A 21,415-nucleotide genomic window follows, 5' to 3' on the forward strand; every position below is an offset into this window, starting at 1 on the left:
GTAGTGTACATTATTTACCTTCAGAGGTGAATGTATCAAACCAGTTGCCGTGTTAAAGTTTTTGTTGTTGTTGTGCACTCTCCTCAAGCTTGGTATTTTCTTCACTGTAATAGCTACTGTAAATTGGAGAGTGTAGTTAGATTAACAAGAATTTAAGCTTTCTGACAAATATCAGACATGTCGATGTGATGAGTATTTATCTTGTTACTTACAACTTTATCCTAATCACAATAGCGCCCGTTAGCTCAACCGTCCCGTGGGGTGGGACACCGATCCCCAAGATGTGTCTGTTATATGAACTCTGAAGCATTTATTTAGGCTGCGATTTCTGAGGCTGGTAACTCTAATGAACGTATCCTCTGTAGCAGAGGTAAGTCTGGGTCTTTCTTTCCTGTGGCGGTCCTTATGAGAGCCATTTTCATCACAGTTCTTGAAATTTTCCGTATTGACTGACCTTCATGTCTTAAAGTAATGATTGATTGTCGTTTCTCTTTGCTTATTTGAGCTGTTCTTGCCATAATATGGTATTTCACCAAATAGGGCAAGCTTCTATATACCACCCCTACCTTATCACAACACAACTGATTGGCTCAAACGCATTAAGAAGGAAATAAATTCCATAAATTAATTTTTAACAAGGCACACCTGTTAATTGAAATGCATTCCAGGTGACTACCTCGTGAAGCTGGTTGAGAGAATGGCAAAAGTGTGCAAAGCTGTCATCAAGGCAAAGGGTGGCTACTTTTAAGAATCTCAAAGATAAAATATATTTTGACTTCTAAAAACACTTTTTTGGTTTCTACATGATTCCATATGTGTAATTTCATAGTTTTGATATCTTCACTGTTATTCTACAATGTAGAAAATAGTACGAATAAATAAATAAAAAATCTTGAATGAGTAGGTGTGTCCAAACTTTTGACTGGTACTGTACGTGTTTGGTCTCATTGGTTTTTCTCTCCTGTTATGTCCGTGTGCAGGTTTCCCTCTCAACGACCAGCTCTTCCAGTTGATCGTTCGCAGGTACAGTGACGAACAGGGCAACATGGACTTTGACAACTTCCTTGGGTGCCTGGTCAGACTGGACGCCATGCGTCATAAATGACTCCTCCTCAATACTCCCCTCAGTCCGATTATGTTCTTGTTTTCAGACTATTTACTTTTCATTACACTTCAGTAATAGTGTTTTGTGCATTTTCAGGAGCCTTCAAGACTCTGGACAAAGATGATAATGGAAGGATCAAAGTCAACATCCAGGAGGTAAATTAGTTTTCACTATTTCCTCTATATTTAAATGGTGTGTTTAGGTTTAGGGACCATTTTTAAGATTAATGACTGGATATAGGCACTGAAATTAAACCTAAATAACCACACCACTTATTGTGTTCTGCTTTCTCCGCAGTGGCTTCAGTTGACCATGCACTCATAAAGCATCAGGGAAAGCCTACAAAAAGACTACATTCATCTCTTCATTCATCTCTCTCGCTCTCATTTAAAATGTGTATTTCATATTACCATTGTTATTATTGTTTACGTCATTCAGTTGTAAGATGGCATCGATAGAGATGGCAGCTTCGCTTCAAGTCCTTGGGAAACTGTGCAGTATTTTTTATTTTATGTATTATTTCTTACATTGTTAGCCCAGAAAACCTTAAGTGTTATTTCATACAGGTTAAACTAAAACAGGAAGCGCCCGTGCCTAGGTCTATCCAACGCTGGTCTGACAAATCGGATTCCACGCTTCAAGATTGCTTCGATCACATGGACTGGGATATGTTACGGGTAGCCTCAGACAATAACTTTGACATATATGCTGACTCGGTGAGCGAGTTTATAAGGAAGTGTATAGGAGATGTTGTACCCACTGTGTCTATTAAAACCTTCCCTAACCAGAAACCGTGGATTGATGGCAGCATTTGCGCAAAACTGAAAGCACATAACACATTTAATTATGGCAAGGCACCTGGTAAAATGGCAGAATACAAACAGTGTAATTATTCCCTCTGTAAGGCAATCAACAAGCAAAGCGTCAGCATAGATACAAAGTGGAGTCGCAATTCAACAGCTCAAACACGAGACATATGTAGCAGGGTCTACAGACAATCACGGATTACAAAAGGAAAACCAGCCCTCTCGCAGACATTGACATCTTGCTCCCAGACAAATTAAACAACTTCATTGCGCGCTTTGAGGACAATAAAGTGCCACCGACATAGCCCTCTACCAAAGACTGTGGGCTCTCCTTCTCAGTGGCTGACTTCAGTAAAGCATTTAAACGTGTTCACCCTCGCAAGGCTGCTGGCATAGGCGGCATCCCTTGCCGCGTCCTCAGAGCATGTACAGACCAGCTGGCTGGTGTGTTTACCAGCCAATCAATCCCAGCCAATCAATCCCTATCCCTGCTGTCCCCACATGCTTCAAGATGGTCACCATTGTTTCTTTTCCCAAGAAAGCAAAGGTAACTGAACTAAACGAATATCGCCCCTTAGCACTCACTTCTTCATGAAGTGATATCACCTCCACCCTACCTGTCACCCTAGACCCACTTCAATTTGCTTACCGCCCGAATAGATCCACAGAGGATGCAATCGCCATCACACTGCACACTGCCCTATACCATCTGGACAAGAGGAATACCTATTTAAGAATGCTGTTCATTGACTACAGCTCAGCATTCAACACCATGTACCCTCAAAACTCATCATTAAGCTTGAGACCCTGGGTCTCGACCCCGCCCTGTGCAACTGAGTCCTGGACTTCCTGACGGGCCGCCCCCAGGTGGTGAAGGTAGGAAACAACATCTCCACCGCTGATCCTCAACACTGGGGTCCCAGAATGTTTACATATCTCGCATTACTCATCTCATATCTATATACTGTATCCTTCACTATCTATTGCATCTTCACGGCTCTGTCACTGCTCATCCATATATTTTGCACGAATATATCCTCATCCCATTCCTTTACTAGATTGTGTGTATTATGTTTTGTTGTAGAATGTGTTAGACATTACCTGTTAGATACTGCTGCACTGTCATTTCACTACACTCGCAGTAACATCTGCTAACCGTGTGTATGTGACCAATAAGATTTGAGTTGAATGTTAATTAAATTCATCACTAGATGGCAGAATTGTAGCAACACAGGGAAAACACAAAACGACATTCTCTCCAATAGGCCAAACTCAACTCCCTTTTTAGATTCCAAATATTTTAAAGTTTTGTGTTTTCCTTTTTTCCGGCAACACACTTTCGGTCAAACATTCCATACTGCTATGTAATGTAATGTAAGATATAAATTATAGTGCTCAATATTGGCATAATATTACCTAATACTTAAAGCTGTCATTTATTATAATTTAATAAAATAAATGTTCTGTCATATGTTTGTAAATAACTTTAATATTTCTGTTTTATTGCACTTATTTGATTGACTTTTACAAACCAAGTCAATAATAAAGCTGATTGTTATTCAGTTGTTCATCAGCACCACTCTTGACTTCCTCCTCTGCCGACTAATAGCAAATCTTGGCTGCCTGTTAACTTTATTTACACACTGCATGGGAAAAAGGAGAAGGACACTGAAGAACAGCGGCTGATGATTTGCACAGGTACCAGGGCCGTTTCCAGAGCAACGAGAGAACGGCTGTTCAAAAGGGCGTGATCGAAGAAGGAGGACTTGGAGCAGAGCCAAGAGAATTAGAGAGTCCCTTGTCGGGGTGTAAAGTCGTAGACAGAGCCACCAATTGGGTGAGCGGATGGTAATCGGGGCGTGTCATCGGACTTACCTCCGGGCAGAGCCGACTTGGAAGGAAGGAACAAAAACCTCAGAGATGATGCTGAGGGACCTTGTAGATCAATGAACAAACAGGTGACGGATGTTCCAGTTGATTGTTGGGCAAATTCGAGGCCAACACGACCTCTCATTTAAGTGAAAGGTAAGTTTAGAGGTGTGTTTAACTGTGTTTATCACTTTATAGACGTAGGCCTAAGTTTTGCATGATTTTATACTATAAAATAGGCTATGTGGAGGCTAAGCTTGACCCATCGCTTTGACACTGTTTAGCTATTTATTTATAGCCTCAAATAGTTACAACAAAGTATGGCAAAATCTATTGTTTGATAAAGGGAAAATCATATAAAAAATCTAAAATATCAGTATCTAGTATTGATGTAAACAAACATGCAGGTTACTTGATACTATGTAAACATTACAGTAATAGGTCTTGCACAAGACAATGTGCTGAATCCTCCCATGCCTTGTAGCTGCACACCATCCTGTTATCAATGCTCTTCCTGAAAAAACAGGTTTTGATAACATAATATTCTCTTATTAGTGTTTTAGTATAGGGGGTAGAGTATTAGTCTAGTGGAGATGTACAATGAATGGTATTTACTCATCAGTGGTAATTACTGTGGCATAGCATTTTCAATGCGCCCTCCACTGGCAGTCCTCTTCAGTGGGTAACCATGATCCATGATGTCAGAAAACAGGTCATGCTGTGACCAATCATCTCTGCCCTTTTCAGGGGCCATGCAGGTTGACATTTACAGCAGGTTAACGTTGGATGACTATATCTCTCTGAGCGTGTCGGCAAACACACATGTTGGCAAACAAACACACACGTTGTGATCAGAATCAGACACGGTATGATACTTTCACAAGTGTGTCAGCTGTTGAATTTGAGGGAAATCAAATATTCCCATACGTCCCTTCTGATAGGTTATGCGCTGGTTATGTAATGTTCATTGGCTATGCATCCATTGTTATCACTCAGTTTATTGAGCATGGCTAGGGGTCTCCCTGGGTGTAGGTTACAGGAGGATGGTGGGTGGTATGACATCTTGCACTTCATCAAGCAACTGTGCACTCATGGAAGATAATAATACACGCTACACCACCAATGAATCAGCCTTTTAAAAGGCACCAAAAGCGTGCCCTCCGAATGGTACCAATTTTCCCCATGGCTAAGCTATGAATCTGCGTGCTTGTCACATTTCAATCGTTCTGTTGTATTCATTCGTCAAACGTGTTATGAGAACACGCTAACTTTACACACTGTGCTGTTGTCTGTGCCCAATAATGTTTGTACCATGTTTTGTTTTTTTGCCGCTACTACGTTGTGCTGCTGCCATGTTGTGTTGCTACCATGTTGTTGTCATGTGTTGCTGCCGTGCTATGTTGTTGTCTTAGGTCTCTCTATATATTTTTATTTTTAACCCCAGCCCCCGTCCCGCAGGAGGCCTGTTGCCCTTTGATAAGCCATCATTGTAAATAAGAATTTGATCTTAACTGACTTGTCTATTTAAATAAGGTTAAATAAATCAAATTTAAAAAATAACTACCTCTGCTTGTCATATAACTGTGCTGCTTGCGACTGTGACTTTTCTTTTATATTCGTTATTTTCTTCTATTAAAGGCATACAAAAACAGGCACGTTACACCCAATACTTCCCAGCTTATTTAATAGAGTAAGTTCTGTGTCTGAAAGATAGGCAACCCCGTTATGTCTCCTTCATGAGTTGTGGAAATGGCTGCCATTACCATCAACGATGTGATGCGTAGGTGGTGCAGTAGGAGTGCAACGGGGAAGCCTTTGGTTAAGATGTATTGTATGTCTCACTCTCATCTGTCTATCTGGTACAGCAGATACCATTCACATTGAATCACGGCAGGAGACGGGGAATCTGCGTCGAGATAAAAAGAGCTCTGGTTTTTCTTTGGCAATGAAGTTCTCAAAGTCTCATTCCAGGCGTGACTCCCCAGAAAACCAGCTTTTCCTGTGGGTCTCCTTATACAACAACTTCTAGCCGTCATCATATACACAGTACGTGTTGCAATCTTTGCAGCCCTTCATTCCCAGACAAAACATACTGTTGTTAGTTCTGGTTGTCTCTTTTCTTTCCTTCTGTCTTTCTTCCTCCCCCACATCTCTCCCTCTTCTTCTCTCTCCATTTCTTTCTCTCCCTCTCCTCTTGCCTCTCAGCGTGTTGCCTGGGTGAGGCAGGTGGTGATTAATGGTAATTATAAGGATGCTGCTCCGTGGTGCACTGTCAACTCCCTCACAACAGAATGGAAGAAGTGTAGGTGGGATGCATGTAGGTGTGAGGGTCTGAGGAACAAGAGAGGTTTTGTGAAATGAGCAGTAATTATGTTCAGCAATGAATGGAATATGATCTGAAAGGATAGGCAATAGAGGCACAGGGTCGAGTGGGGATGGGAGGGGTGAGGAGAAAACAAGCAGGGTAGAAAATTCAGTAATCAAACTGACATGCCAGGTGAAAATGTTCAGGTTTTCAGAACTATGGGGCTCCAATTGCGCCCGACCGAAAGACTGTGTAGCCACAGGGTTGAACCAACAGACCATGTTGAAATCATGATTGATCCCATGTGTCCTTAATAGTACTGTTCCATGTCCCCGAGCTCACTCAAAGAGCAATGGGTAATTAGAGGGCAAATTTCATTCAGTTAACGACATTCCCTTCCTGAGTCAATGTTAAACCACATTACTGGGTGTAAGTTTCTGGATAATAGTGCCTAGATTTTCTATTTACTGCACTCTGTACCGTTGCACTATTTTCATTGTCTTAACCAGGACTGTTGTCAAAGCCACCTGATGCACTAGCCTTGCCTCTTGGGAAAGAGGCTACTGAGCAAACCAGACTGTGCTGTCCTCCCGCGGCTGCTGTAGATGTCAGGCAAGATGGCTGCTGACTCACCCGTGAGGACAGAGCATGAGGAGCTGCAGAGGAGGGCCAACCAGGTGACAGATGAGGTACTGTCACATATCGTCTAAAGAGCACAAACTCATTTAACTTTGAAATATCAACAACAGAAGGTTCAGTTGAACTTTTAAGATCAATACACAATGTCCCCATAGCCGTTGGCTGTTGACCATTGGCCCCCACAATAAAGGGTAAATCATGCCAGGAGCTATAGAAAAGGTTACCTGCCATACCCGGGCATTGTTTTCAGAGTTGGAACATTCAGAGATTACACAGTGACATCACCCTAAACCTCTCTCCCAGAGGGTTTCCCCTTGGGTAAAGGTTACATACTGCACGTCACAGCCATTTCCCAGTCCCATTACCTCAGCATCAGGAAATACCATAAAGAAAGTCCCCAGCTATCTGTACAAACACATTCTTGGCACACAGACCACTGAAATTAGTCTGTTTGTTTATAGCCTAAGCCTTGTTGTGTGGAAATATAACAGAACATTGGATCAGTACAGGATGTTTCGATCTCCATTGCAGTTCTATGAAAAACAGGGGAAGGGGCAGAATTCAATGAGATGATGTCACTGTGTGTCTTCTAAGATGGATTACCACTGGAAATAGTTTCACAGAGAGAATAGTGTTGTAATTTGTTTACTGTTCCATATTTGGGCAATACAAATACTGTTGTACCTATAAAGACAGAGCCCTAAGACAGTGCAACATGTATAGTATTAAACATGACTCACACGGAGTGATCTTGATTAGTGCCTTTCATCTGTGGAAGTGGACAGGTTTTCAGCCTCACCCTCAGGATTTGAAATGTTTTCCGTCCTGTATCTAAGGTAACTCAATCCTCTAATGGTGTCCTGTCTCTCTGTCCCTTCTCATCCAGTCCCTGGAGAGTACCCGTCGTATGATGCAGCTAGTAGAGGAGGTATGGGAGTCTCAGCACCTGCCACTCACTCTGCCTCTGTTGACCAAATCCCTAATGACACGTCGTCGTCATTATAATCACATTATCGCTGGTTGAGTTTTGTTGTTGTTGTTGTTGGGGGGGGGCTGCCTATTGATAATGAACTACATTTTAACTGAAGAGTCTTCATTTGATTCAGTTGAAATGCAAAATCATGAACAGCAACATTATGGTGAATCTAATGCCATTTCTGGTCTCAACAGAGCAAAGATTCAGGAATCCGGGCCCTGGTCATGCTGGACGAACAAGGAGGTAATGGAATGGACGTTATATAATCGTTTTCTCTCATTGGAAGATGTGGACATAACATCAAGGTCAATCGTACAACAGCAACCTTAGATGGTCCTTGTTCTTGTATATATATCCATAAGTGAGTGCTCATGTTTTTGTCAGTATACTAGATGTGTGTAAGCTATGTGTGTGTTTGCTTTTGTGTGTATGTACTGTATGTGTGTGTTCCCTTCTGTGTCTCTCCTATCCACCCTGCTCATGCTCCCCACCTTCCCCATATGGGCAGAGCAACTGGACCGCATCGATGAGGGAATGGATCAAATCAACAATGATATGAAAGAGGCTGAGAAAAACCTAACAGACATGGCCAAATGTTGTGTCCTGTGCATCTGGTCCTGCATCAAGTAGGTCTGGCCTGCTCTGAGGACATCTGTCATCTGTGTGTCACCTGAGTGCCCGCCGGGCCAACCCGGCAACTAGACCGTCTGTCTGTCTGTCCATCCATCTATCCGGCCTCTGCTCCAGGCCATGATTTATTTTGTTTTCTGTTTTGCTCCATTGTGAGATTGGGTGACTAGAAGTCTGCACCAAAGTTAACCACAGGAAAATGATGGTCATGTCCCAAAATATGTGTGTTTTACAAACGGTACATCTTCTACCCACACAATACCAGGCATTTTATGGACTTGTGCGGACCATTATTAAATCATTTGTGTCCTGTTCTCAGTTTTGGGATTTGCACCATATTTGCTCAATTGCATTATATTTGACCGGCGGCTTTTGTCAGTTGGGGGCTTTGGTGATAGAACAGTTTTGTGTTATATTACGTTCTCCCTCATTCTCCCGACTTTCCTCCACCTCTCCCATTCCTACCCTTCCCTCATGTTTTGCGTTGTCCAGAGCAACTGGAGCGGATTGAGGAGGGCCTGGACCAGATCAACTCGGATATGAAGGAGGCTGAGAAGAACCTCACAGACCTGGGCCAATGCTGCGGTCTGTGCTCCTGTGATAAGTAGGTGTTGGCAGGTGGGAGGGGTTATGAGTGTCAGGAGCAGATTGGGAATCCATGGTTCCTTCCTCAAGTATTAATACCCATGTTAGTGTGCCAGTCTTTACACTTTGTTTGCCAGTTTCCACGCATCAGACTCCTACTCGCTTTCCTTCCTCAACATGCCAGGGCTTAGGTCAGGAATTTGTTTATTTCATGCAGGTGACCGTTTGCTGTACTCTGAGTTAACACAATGTACTGTGATGTGAAGCTCTGTGTGTATGGCTGTGTGATGTGCTCTATCCTGTCTGGCTCTGCCTCTGCATAGGCTGAAGGACTTTGAGGAGAGTGGGGCCTATAAGAAGGTGTGGGGGAACAACCAGGATGGGGTGGTGTCCGGCCAGCCGTCCTCACGCGTGGTGGATGAGAGAGAGCAGATGATCATGAGCGGAGGCTACATACGCAAGTAATAATGGTCAATGGCATGACGGACCCAATAGCAAGGCAACAAATCCCAACCAATGGAATATACTCAAAGACGTGCCCGTGCCCTCACATTTCCTAAGAGAACGACGGCTTATTGTTGTTGTGCACACACAGTAGGCATATATCACACCATTATGGATATGGGCTAATAATTCCTGGGTTTCTTTGCATAGAAAAGTCTTGGGTGGGCCGCCTAAGCCTTTTTTGGGACGCTAATTCCAAACCGTGTTTAAAAAAGTCATCTAGACAAAAACAATGAATTCAGGAGTATTGATTTTTTTTTGTAATGTTTGAGCATAAGAACACAAAAATGTGCTTTAAATCTGCTAAATTTCTCTCAAGTCCATGGAAAAACGTGTAGAATCGCTGGAGAGTGGCTTTAAAACACCAAAATCCTTTCCGCCACACAGATAGCCTAACAACAATTCTTGCTCAGGGCCTTGACCGCACCCATTGCCATGCCCCACCATACCCACCACCAAAGCCCCTTTTTGATGCAGAAAAAACCCTGAACTGTCTGCCTGCAGTCTGCACATATTTATTTGGTTTACAAATATTTTATGATGAATCTGGCCATTGCATTGATTTGAGATGCCCAAAACAGGTTTGAATCTCTAAAACTACTACTTGCTCATTTTACTGTATAGCTTCAATGTGGCAGCCAGGGGATATTTACTCTTGTCTATAACACATTGACATGTAGAAGCAATCACTGGTCATGTTTTGGAGGAGCACCTGGCCAAACAGAGGACATTTATAAAAACCTAGCGCACCTCCCTGGATGCAGGGAGAATACTCCTTGCAAAAACAACAATGTGCCGTAAACTTTTGTTAAATGTACAAACTGATGACTGCAAATTATACATTCTGTTGATGTGTTTTCTATCTATGTCTGTCTGTCTGTCTGTCTGTCTGTCTGTCTGTCTGTCTACCAGGGTGACAAATGATGCATGTGAGGATGAGATGGAGGAGAATCTGGGACATGTAGGCAGCATCATAGGCAACCTGAAGAGCATGGCACTGGACATGGGCAATGAGATCGACACGCAGAATGTCCAGATTAACCGCATTCAGGGCAAGGTCAGTCCTATAGTACCTGCCATACAGCCATTTATTCAATAACAATAGATGACCAATTCTGTATTGAACATTAATCTAATGTGTTGTTTTTACAGGCCATCCACAATGTATACCGCATTGATGCTGCCAATCAGAAAGCTAACAATCTAATGAAAAGATAAAGAGGATGATTGTCCTTCTCTGCTGTGTGATCTTATCTACTCCCTGTCTGTCTTTCTGTGCCAATATGCGTCCAGTGACCATCCACCCACATAGAAAACCTGTCAAATGATTGTGTATGCCGTATCATAAATCCTGACCAGCAGGGTACACATCATTATTCATACCTGGCTCTAGATTGACCCTAGCCTGTTTGCCAGTCTCTGCCACATGACGAAGAGTACAAGGAGTGGAATGCTACCGAGACTTGTACCCAGATAGCCTGGAGACCACACTGCTGCCATCTGTTGGCTAGATTGTTTTCTGAAAACTAGAAGCACACCCTCTCCGCTCTTTCACCATCCTCCGCTATCCTTCCTCCTTCGATGCAGAATGGAGCACCAGTGGAATTGGGTTGCTATGTTTGTTGTCACCAGGAAGACTAAAGTAAATAAGGAAAGGAATCAACATTCGGTGTCTGCTTTGCTTTTAACACGTGAATGAGGTTTGCCCGTCAATGATGACTATAGTTTTTAAAATGCACTTTATAGCTCAGTTTTCGTTTTTATTTATTTAACTCAACAGTTGCATGACGGTAAACATATTCTCCCATGTAGGCTGTGTTGAGATTGTGAACTGGATTTAACATCTACATGTGTCTAGCAATTGATATGTTTTAGTTTTGATTAGACTATATTAGCGCTTCAATATAGCTGATGTCAAACTTGGTTTCCATCACACAATTTCCTAATTGTCATAACATCAAGTAGACTCACACACCCCTCCCCCTATTACATCTCTCTGATGTTGTGGTGTTCAACTATATAATTTTGTATACAAGATAAATATGGATTTATATTGTAATTCTGTACATAAAATATTAAAATGCATAATTATTTATGTTAACACAGGTATGTTTTTGTTACATAGCTAGCTACGGTTAATTTGAGAGTAAAGAAACCAGAATACATAGACCGCGTGGCCTAATGGATAAGGCGTCTGACTTCGAATCAGAAGATTGAGGGTTCGAGTCCCTTCGTGGTCGTTTAATTTCTTAAGTCTTACTTATTGAAACAGGTTCCCAATGTGATTACATAGGTAACGTGTCGTGTTTCTTGTAGCCCAGGAAAGGAAGTATCTCTGACATATAACGCATACTTTGTTTTAGATTGACTAGTATACGATTTCCGCTCCTGTACGCTATTTTCTTATAATTAAGTAGCTTAGTATTGAAAGCCTTCGTGTGTTTTAGTAGCAACATGACTTGGTTGAGAAATGTCACCACGGGTTGTGTACTCGTTCAACCCATGAATGTGCGTTATTCCGTAACAACTGTAGCAGTGATTGATGCACGTTGAACTGTAATGTGGCCATTCCTGGCGTCATACCAAATTCCTATTCTGGTAAGAGTTCGTACATGTTGCGCTCGTGGCCGCCGTGGGTCATGGAAAAAGCGCGATCAGAGTCTGCGCAACTCAGCATTCTTCTCGTCGTCTGTGCGAAGTTTATGAAGCTACACTGCAAGAGGAGGAAAAAAAAAACATTCGTCAATATTGGTAATTCCGGCTATATCCAATGAAACATAACTTCACACTTGTTATTGTTAATTACCAAGCTAGTTGAAGTTATAAATATATATAAACAATCTGCAAACAAACGCGGACGACCTAGCTAGCCAGCCAACGTTAGCTAGCTAGCGACCGACATTAGCCAACGTTCCTTCAAAATGTTAGCTACTATAGTTAGGCAGAATACATAAAACGCTCGCAGTTTTCTTATCAGTTTATCTATAACACATTGGTAAAGATCTGCGTTCGTTTTCTAATTTGTATTTTGTCCCCTTCGTTGCATGGCAGGATGCACGTTTAACGTGGTTGGAAACACTGGCCTTGGACGTTGTCCCGCAAAACATCAAAGCAAAATAGCTAACGTTACTGTAGCTGGTTAGAAGGGGGCTCAACAAAGAACCAGGAAGCATAATGCTCATTGGCCTAGCAAGAGAGTGTGAGATTGAAGCTACTAATTATACAAATGGTTAATTTAAAGACCAATAGACACATTAATTTCCCATGCAGAGTTGTATTTTTTTTTTGTTTTTTTTTTGACAATGAACTGTTGTCAGGTATTCTCGTCAATAGTAAATCATGGTGTCCTCACTACTGCAATGTATGCCTAGCATAATTTTTTAAAATAAAGTGATCGATTCATTGCAGAAGTATTGTTTTAGGCACGGATCCCTGGAATACCCGTTGATTACGGCATATTCTTTTCCCACATAATAAAATCTCCCCCAAACCATATATGCCATTATCCTTAGCAACTTACAGTCAGTCATGCGTACATACATTTTTACAAAGGCATGGTCCTGGGAATCAAACCCACAACCCTGGTGTTGCAAGCACCATGCTCTACCAACTGAGTTACATGGTCTTTTATAACCATAACGTCTTTACACAGTGATTCCTATCAGTGGAGTGCAGTGTGGTTTACATTTTGTTCTCCTGCAGGCTGGCAGTGCCAGGGGTGGTGCCCTCACAGGTATAGGTGGCTATCTCTTGTGCCTGTAAACAGGCCTAGGGGTGCAACATGAATTTCAAATTCACCTATAGCGAAATAGAGGAACTTGGGGGCAACTTGCCCATGAAGAAAAGGAAGTCGCGCTTCACCTTCGATGAAGTCCATCTGCTGCTGTCTGAGGTCAAAAGAAACAGGCACATCCTCGTAAGTAAGTACCTCCACTCAGTGTGTACTGTGTGCATGAAGCACTTAATAGACATATGTTCACTTTGCATTTGTTTGTCTCTTTTATTCTCTGCTTGCCTTTTATTCCTTGGTGTGCTATTATCTGCATTTTTCACCGCCACAGGCAAGTTCAACCAAGGCGCCTCGTCAGACCTGAGGAAGCGAACATGGGCGGACATCGCGATTTGCATCAACAAAATCAGTGAGTGCCAACGGGAGGTCATGGAGATCGTCAAGAAGTGGGCGGACCTAAAGTGTGACGCCAAGCGCAGGATGGTGGCCATGCGAGGGCCTAACGGTGTCCGTATCTCCCAGAACCTGTCGCCGGTGGAGAAAATGGTGCACGAAATACTAGCCATGTCCCCTCCGAACAAGGCCACCATGGGCAGCATGAATCATGAACCTGAGGAGAATGACTTTGGTGACATGTCAGAGATGTTGACTCGCTCCTCTGGCACCTCTAATGGTATGGCTGGCCTTCATCATATGGGTATGCCTGGCACCAGCCCCCACGCCATAGGCGTTATCTCAACTCGAGATAAAGATATTGGCATGTTTTCTCGGATGCCATTTGGCCGTGAGTCTTTCCTATATTCAGAACAACATTTGTCCTCTTCTCTTCGCACTCAACACAATATGTTGTATTGATTTTTATTATCTCCCTTGTCATATTTTTTATTTATTCTTTTGTCCTTTTAGGGGATCCTTCTCAGTCGTCTCGTGATTTTTCATTCATGACACCAGTCGATGAAGGTAACTCTTTTCTCTCGCTTTATTGTTGGTAAATGTGTTTGCACCCATGTTTCTGTGTGTATCACATTGTTTGTGTATTACCCGTAGACAACAGTCTGGGATTTGAGGACCTAGAAGAGGAGCCACGGCACATGGGCTCCTTCCGCCCTCCTGCTGAGCCTCGTCGCACCTACTCCAGATTCGTCGCCGCTTCCACCGCTGTGTCTTCCTCCATCGCTACTTCCTCGTCCTCCCTCCCAGCTCCCTCCTCTTCCTTTCTCCCTGCTCCTCCCTCCTCTTCTACCTCTCCAGGGTCAGTCATGGGACAGGGGGCAATCCGGAAGCAGCTAGCCCACAGTGCCTCCCTCAGTCTCAAGGAGCAGCAGGCCACTACTGCCCTGCTAGGGGCCGTGTCGGGGTCTCTGGGGGCCCTGGCCCAGTCCGTGCAGCAGCTGGTGGAGTCGCAGCAGGAGTTTGTACGCGACTCCCTGGAGATGCAGCGAGAGACTGTGAGCGTCCTGCGAGACTTCTCCACCAATGCCCTGGCTCTCCTGCGGGACAAGGTCAACGGCCACCCGCCTTCTTAACTCCCAGTTCACCTACAGAACCCAACACAACATACACACGGACCCTACCTGTGAAGTGCTTGCCTGTGGACTGAGATCATGTCATTAATACTGTTTGCAGATTCACATTGAGAATGAGTATGCTGCCACTAGTATAGAGTACTGAATAGCAGGAAGCCAAAATAAAATGATGAATATCTTTATATACTGGAGATGAGCTTTCTAACTAGTGACTGTTTTGTGAAACTTTTGATGATAAAGAGATCCACGTGTCATGGTTCCAGAACTATGGTAAATCACTTTTTTTTTTACTGAATGGAACAAGAGTGGACATGGCAAGGATGTCTGTCAAAGAAAAACTTGTGCAATACTCTAAAAATGATTTTTGAGGGTAAGCGAACTGTTTACCTGAGCCTGTTTTGTTTTACATGGTCTCATTTGTAGGTTTCCTCTAACAAGTATGCAAAGACTGGTCATCCAAACACTTCAAGCATAACCAGCCACATTTCTAGATTAATTTGAGTCAAATCGATTAGATTACACACACACAAAAAAGAGCGGCACATACATGTGGAAAGTATGAATGAGGTTTCGTCTGCCAACCTCTCATTACTATCCAAAGGTTAGATGGTTTGGTTTTTAAACTGGCAATAAATCCCACTACAACTACGAGACGACTAAATAGAAACTGGCCATATTTGTAGCATTTGCACTTCAATTTAATGTATTTTTCATTTTGTATTGAGTTTAAATTATATTGAGTGTCCAACTTTTTTGGAAAGTTTTGAGAATGTTTTAGATATATTTTGTCAATGCTGAAGAAATGTTTTTATGAAAAGTAACCTTTTCACTGAACTTCAATTAACTTTTGTTTTTCCAGACTGAATGATTTTTAAAACATTCTCTAGACTACTGTACTGTAACATGTAATATGTGACTCCTTCAACCAAATCTTAAGAATAAAACAACCTGTTTTGAAATGATTTGTTCCTGGAGGCAGTGAATGAATGTATGGGTTCTGTGATCAGTCAGTTCCCAAGCTAAACCAGGCAACAGCTTTAAGACTCATGTAATGACGGCATTGAAACATGATCTTAGGTTTTAATAAATTATAGGACTCCCGGCTCATCATACAAGGTGCTGTCTGAAGAACATCAACACAAAGCATCTGTGAAAGGCCCAAGATAACAGGCATTCTGTTCACAGTTGTTTTTTATTTTCTTTTACATTCTGCCCTCTGGATCCAGCTATCTGGTCATGAATCCTGAATAGTAAGTAGTGATGAGTTGTGAGTGACAATGGTGTAGTATTATTTGTACAGTTGTCGAAGCATGATGTGTCATGTTTAAGTAGGCTATTGTCTTGGATAACATTGTAGCTACATTTAAAGGCCCTTTTAGGTTTGTGGGACAATAAAAGGCTCTCTGAATTTGGGACACATTTTCCCACTTAGAGCAATGGATGTGGTGCAATGGGAGTCAACCCAAACAAATGTTTTATTTTGTTGCTTTGGAAAAGCACAAAGAAACTCTTCGGCCCTCGATAACTTGGCCGAACCAACCAATACTAAAGAGATTGGAGGCCGACAGCTGTGCGTGTGTGTTTCTGCAGAGCTTGTATGCAATAACAATAGTGCATCTTCCATTTATCAATGGTGTGTTTCTTTATCCTACTTGATGATATATACTCAACCTGAATAATAATGTAATGTATTCCTCAGCGACTACCTGTTCAAACTGCTTCTTATTGGAGACTCTGGTGTCGGCAAGTCTTGCCTGCTCTTGCGGTTTGCGGTAGGCATAGCTTTTCGCTACACCCGCAATAACATCTGCCAAACGTGTATGTGACCACTAAAAATGGTATTTGATTGTGTTAAAACAGAATACACACAATCCTTTGTGTTGTCCCATATGGCAAGGAGTCTAGAGTAAACAGAAAGCGAAGGTAATTTCCTTTGTGGAAAGGACACTGCAAAACGTCATCCAACCCACTAATTAACCACTGTTTGAAGGTTTGTTCAGCCATTCTTCCATTGTAAATAATAACACTGCTCAGTTGTCTCTACACCTCAGGATGACACCTACACAGAGAGCTACATCAGCACAATCGGGGTCGACTTTAAGATCAGAACCATTGAAATGGATGGGAAGACTGTCAAACTACAAATTGTAAGTACATGTTTATACGACAAACTCTGCATAGCTCTGTAAAATGTATAGTTGTACATTTTGGTAATGGGGATGTGGTAAGGCTTGTTTGTCATTTCTATCTGTTTGATCTATCTCTCCTAGTGGGACACAGCCGGACAAGAGAGGTTCCGGACCATCACATCCAGCTACTACAGAGGAGCACATGGGATCATCATTGTGTATGATGTCACTGATCAGGTAATACAGTGTATTTGAACTCTTCCTGTCTATGGACTGGATTGACCGTCTATTGCATCAAAATGTACTGGAGTTAGAGATAAAACTATATGTACAAGATTTCAACTATTTTGCCAGGAGTCCTTTAACAACGTGAAGCAGTGGTTGGAGGAGATTGACCGCTATGCGTGTGAAAATGTCTCCAAATTGCTTGTGGGAAACAAGTGTGACTTGGTCTCTAAAAAGGTAGTGGACTCTGCCACTGGTCAAGTAAGTGTCTGTTCTCACTCATAAAATACTTGTGCCACCAATGCACAATCGATTCTTCATCAACTACAAATCATTGTTAATCATAGATAGACATGCTAATCACACGTTCTTGTGCTTTTGTTCTGGTGTGTCATGATAAATGTCATACAATTCTGCTCTCTTTTCTTCTTGGTACAATTGCTTCAGAAATTTGCTTCATCCCTGAAGATTCCATTCCTGGAGACCAGTGCGAAGAATGCTGATAATGTAGAGAAATCATTTTTAACCATGGCCTCTAAAATACAGAAGCGTGTTGGAAGTGATGGTGTTCAAAGTGAGGCTGCTAAAGTGGGCAACAAGATAAACAGTGCACCCCTTTGGCCTGGGGGGAAAGAGGAGGCTGCCGCAGAGGAGGGGAATTCTTGTTGCTAGTGCCATACACAAATTACAGCATATGAGAATCAATGAGTTTGGCCACTATATGCATTTCCTTTTGTTTTGTTCAGAGATGGTAATTGATCCTTGTGAGAACAGCTATGCAATAGTTATGCGGTAGCCTGTTCCAACAGTGCAGAGAATGTGACCCGCTGAAAGGCACCCTTTGAATTAGTCTGGGTACTAGTCTATGTAACATTCCACTCCTTGTTATATTCCAAAGAGTGTTTGGCAAGGAGTGGAATGTAATATCTGAACAGAGACAGCAACCATGCTATCTTTGAATGGCCTGGGTATCGGACATGTGACAAAAAACAACAGTTGATTTACCCATGTGGGGATCCAGGATAGGTGAATGTTGTTTTTGATGCTTTGAACTTGTAAGGTGAATGTAGGGTGTCATGTTATCTGTAACATTTGTGAAGAACTGATTGTTTGGGTTACCATCGGTGGTCAACAAGTAATTATTTCTTATGGTAAACACTTTTTGATTAACATTTGTTGTTTAATGATTACAATAAATGATATATTTGTGTCTTAATTTGTTTTCCTGATTGTTTTTATGCATAATGGATGCGCTGTTGTTGCATGAAATTTGAAACTTGTTTATGTATATGAACAATTTGATCAACTTGAACACTTAAAATAATATGATGAGTAATGTGTAATGTCCGCAAATAGAGTGGTGCACAGGTGAAACTGTGGCAAGTCACTGGTACCGTCGGTCCAACCGTAGAAATAGAATCGTTCTAGTCTAGCGGGTGCAACTCCCAGAATCTGAAGCAGATGCTGTGTGTTATGCCTGCCCTCTAGTGGTCATTAATATTAGATATAGAAAAGCAAAATAACCAACATGAAAGGATGAAATTATGATAATCATTGTTGCTATGCTCTACGAAAATCATCATTTATTTCATAGGGGCCTAAAGGTTTAACATTTGAAAGACAAATCAGTGCAAACTAAGTTTGCCATGTCTTATAAAATACTATTTATTAATTTAATTAATTTAATAATTTAGACTGGTCGAAGTTGTGTGTATTAGGCTACAGTAAAAACCTACAGGGCAGGTGATATATTTTTAACATACTTTGGGCATTGCCATCAGTAATGATGGACATTTTGGGGTGCATTCGAAGGTCAAAGAAATCTTAGTTTCGATTGGAGAAAAAGCTGCACGTACCGCCCTATTTTGTTCCACATGACCGTTAACGATTTTTATTGCACCTTATGGATGTTGCTCAGAGTAACATAAGCCAATCAGGCGCCTTTGTCCTTTTCACTCGCGCTATGTTCACCGGCTCTTTCCCATTCAAGATGTCGGCGACGTCGATGTTCCCCATGTGTGTCCGGGCGAGTAGGGGCCTCCTCACGCTCAGGAACTGGAGCAGACGTGGTTCAACCCCTGCAGTGGTGGACTTGATTCGGGCACTTTCTACGGAGAAGACAACAGGAGAGGGCAGTGCTACAGGTGGACTCGCTCAATCAATCTTGCAAGAGAGGCTTAAGCAGCAACATAATAGTCAGGTGAGTCAAGTGGGCTAGGTAACGTTAACTAGCCAACTGACATTCCCCCCCCTGCCTGGTTGGGTAACGTTAGCTAGACAGCCATAATCATGCAAGGCTACAGAAAAACAAAAGAGACATTCAATGAATCAGCTGGTTTGGTTTTCATGTTGTCATTTCCAGTTTGTTGAACCTCCGGGTCTCTCACGAGACTCCATTTACACCCTATTATTTGGCTGAATGAATGAACTCGTCCGATTAGCACGTTGAGCTAGGCTAGTCTGTCATCCAGTGCAGTCCGGGATCATTGACCATATCCTTTAGCTAAACCATTTGAATTTCACCTTCAATTGGCTAGTGACGTCCGGAGGATCCTGGATAGCACGGTCCCTGTCAGTCAGCTAGCTAGCCAACTAGCAGTGTCTTTGCTACTCGCCGTAATAATTAGATAACTGCATATCTTTTATCAATTGCCAGCGAGTTAGTGTTACCTAACTAGTTAGCTTACTTTCACATGTCACACACCGAGGCATATTTCAGTAGATGTACTAGCCAGCCAGCTACCAAGGAGTTAGATGATTCATCCCCTAGCCAAGTAGATAACTCGCTTTACCTAGATATCCAGCTAGCTAGCACTTATACTCCCATGTTCAGCCACCGTTTACTATTGATTTATTACACATCAAGGCTAACATTATATATATGGTAACATTATCTGTCAAGGTTTTTCTAGATTTTTGAAGGTCAGGTAGACCCTCAACACCCTCAATGCATTTCCTGCAGACACACTGATTAATCTTATTGTCACAGTTTAATAACAGTGCAGGCTATTTTACTTTAAATTGAATCTCAATCTTTTGAATCTATGACCACGGTCTTACATCACTGAGTTTGTTTTTATTGATTTGGCAGTGTGTGTGCGCGCGCACGTGTGCACATAATCTCATTTCCCTTTTAAATGATCTAAATTCCTTATTGTCCAATCTGTTCTGTATTATAGCTATGTATTCCCAAAATAATGTCTAGCTGACTTGTGGTGAGGAAGTAAAAGGGAATCTGACCTGGCTATTTGCTCTGACAGGGCCAGCCCCCTCCAGAAGGGGATGGGGACTCAGAGCAGAAGCAGGACCAGGGAGAGGACAAGAAACAGAAGGAGAACACAGCCTATGCCAAGAAGATGGTGATGCGGTTAGCAGGCCTGATGGGGATAGGGGGTGCGGTCGGCATGGTGTACGTATTCGGTGAGTCCTCCTGGTCCCTCCAATCTGTCAGCGCAGCAGCGTGTCAAGGACTGACACTGAACCAGCAGCACTAGTGAAGGTCATACTGAAGATAGTAGAGTGATTTGGGGCACCCTCTCCTTGCTCGGTGGAAAATGTCGTTTTAGGAGGGCATTCTTGGTAACGTGTTTTGAGCTTCAGGTGAATGGGCAGATTTGTATATTTACTCGCCTTTCATCTCAATGGTGTAGAATTTTGATTGGCTGTTTATTTGCACTCGCGTCTTTCGCAAATGTGTTTTCTCAAAATATGTCGGACTCTCATTGCGGTCAGCCTAGATGGATGGTTGAATTGTAGAAGACATGACCGTACTTGTCAAAAGCAATGGTTGAATGTTTCATGAGAATGTCTCTTTTCTGAAACGCTTGACACTGCAGTGCCATATGCTTTTCAGAAGTAATATGAATTGTGAATACATGGCATCTGATGCATGTAATGCAATAAATGTGCATGTTTTTTCAAAGCAAATAGATGTGTAATATTATCATAAGTAATGTTTTTCTCCCTGTCTACAGGTAGCAATTCAGTGGATGAACAAGGAAACACGGTATGTTTTCATTAAAACATGTTTATTGCTTTGTAGGACCAATTATTGAAAGTAGAGGTGAAAGATTGCCAGATGAAGTTCTGTACAACTTCTAAGCAGACTGGCTTGTGCCAGTGGGTTTTAAATTGTGCAAAATGAAAGGTGGTTACTTCAAGTGACACTCTTATCACACTTCTCAGGTAGATCCCATGTAGCTCTTTAATTGGTTCAAGCTAGTGCTTGCGGTGTGAATTGTTTCCCACAAGGCACATCGGGGACGGGAGGTGTGAGTCTGGCAAGGTGGCTACTTAAAAGAGCACACTTCTTTAAACTTTCAGGTGTGGTCCTGTTGTCCACTTCAAAGGGCACACTTGTCAGCCTACTGTAAAGGGTCTGCTAAC

The 21,415-nt window shown here is 42.3% G+C and overlaps 3 protein-coding genes, 1 long non-coding RNA gene and 1 other non-coding gene across 12 annotated transcripts in view; all 5 read left to right on the forward strand.

Moving 5' to 3' along the window:
• The first annotated feature begins 928 nt into the window (after positions 1-928).
• Positions 929-1,859, forward strand: LOC115142139 (uncharacterized). Its single transcript, XR_003865467.2, has 3 exons — positions 929-1,023; positions 1,202-1,260; positions 1,403-1,859. It is a non-coding gene; the product is annotated as an uncharacterized LOC115142139 (long non-coding RNA).
• Positions 1,860-3,816: 1,957 nt separating this feature from the next.
• On the forward strand, positions 3,817-15,637 carry LOC115141567 (uncharacterized). Of its 8 annotated transcripts, none has more exons than XR_010458500.1 (10): positions 3,817-3,936; positions 5,646-5,826; positions 6,595-6,774; positions 7,611-7,652; positions 7,895-7,943; positions 8,823-8,934; positions 9,239-9,376; positions 10,332-10,476; positions 10,572-11,119; positions 13,122-13,191. XR_010458500.1 is itself a non-coding variant. In XM_029680557.2 (5 exons), exons 2-5 carry the CDS (start codon positions 13,201-13,203, stop codon positions 14,673-14,675), a joined length of 1,125 nt encoding a protein of 374 aa, XP_029536417.1. In that variant the 5' UTR covers positions 10,654-11,119; positions 13,122-13,200; the 3' UTR covers positions 14,676-15,637. The 8 variants fall into 8 exon arrangements, 5 of the variants coding, with proteins under 5 accessions (XP_029536417.1, XP_029536414.1, XP_029536413.1 ...); XR_010458501.1 differs by having other exon boundaries at positions 5,741-5,826; XR_010458502.1 differs by having other exon boundaries at positions 5,752-5,826.
• Positions 11,587-11,659, forward strand: trnar-ucg (transfer RNA arginine (anticodon UCG)). Its single transcript has one exon. It is a non-coding gene; the product is annotated as a tRNA-Arg (tRNA).
• Positions 15,638-15,728: 91 nt separating the features above from the next.
• Positions 15,729-18,239, forward strand: LOC115141568 (ras-related protein Rab-1A-like). The gene is made up of 6 exons (XM_029680562.2): positions 15,729-15,925; positions 16,375-16,447; positions 16,727-16,822; positions 16,946-17,041; positions 17,159-17,290; positions 17,477-18,239. Exons 1-6 carry the CDS (start codon positions 15,912-15,914, stop codon positions 17,699-17,701), a joined length of 636 nt encoding a protein of 211 aa, XP_029536422.2. The 5' UTR covers positions 15,729-15,911; the 3' UTR covers positions 17,702-18,239.
• A 732-nt stretch (positions 18,240-18,971) lies between these two features.
• LOC115141569 (mitochondrial import inner membrane translocase subunit TIM50-like) overlaps positions 18,972-21,415 on the forward strand; it is a 31,813-nt gene continuing 29,369 nt past the window's right edge. The window contains exons 1-3 of the mRNA XM_029680563.2: positions 18,972-19,229; positions 20,290-20,449; positions 21,004-21,035. Of these exons, the coding sequence (XP_029536423.1) occupies positions 18,993-19,229; positions 20,290-20,449; positions 21,004-21,035 (429 nt within the window). The 5' untranslated portion in view covers positions 18,972-18,992. The remainder of the gene's footprint in view (positions 19,230-20,289; positions 20,450-21,003; positions 21,036-21,415) is intronic.

Source organism: Oncorhynchus nerka, linkage group LG14 (genome assembly GCF_034236695.1).
Source record: "Oncorhynchus nerka isolate Pitt River linkage group LG14, Oner_Uvic_2.0, whole genome shotgun sequence".
Lineage (NCBI taxonomy): Eukaryota > Metazoa > Chordata > Actinopteri > Salmoniformes > Salmonidae > Oncorhynchus > Oncorhynchus nerka.

Bases quoted from the DNA above. Each gene is read 5' to 3' on its own strand.
- LOC115141568 (XM_029680562.2), top strand. The intron at 16,448-16,726 runs GTAGGCATAGCT...TCTACACCTCAG, and splicing joins GCCTGCTCTTGCGGTTTGCG to GATGACACCTACACAGAGAG. The intron at 17,042-17,158 runs GTAATACAGTGT...CTATTTTGCCAG, and splicing joins TGTATGATGTCACTGATCAG to GAGTCCTTTAACAACGTGAA.
- LOC115141567 (XM_029680557.2), top strand. From the start codon at position 13,201: ATGAATTTCAAATTCACCTATAGCGAAATAGAGGAACTTGGGGGCAAC. The intron at 13,934-14,055 runs GTGAGTCTTTCC...TTGTCCTTTTAG, and splicing joins TTCTCGGATGCCATTTGGCC to GGGATCCTTCTCAGTCGTCT. The intron at 14,110-14,196 runs GTAACTCTTTTC...TATTACCCGTAG, and splicing joins CATGACACCAGTCGATGAAG to ACAACAGTCTGGGATTTGAG.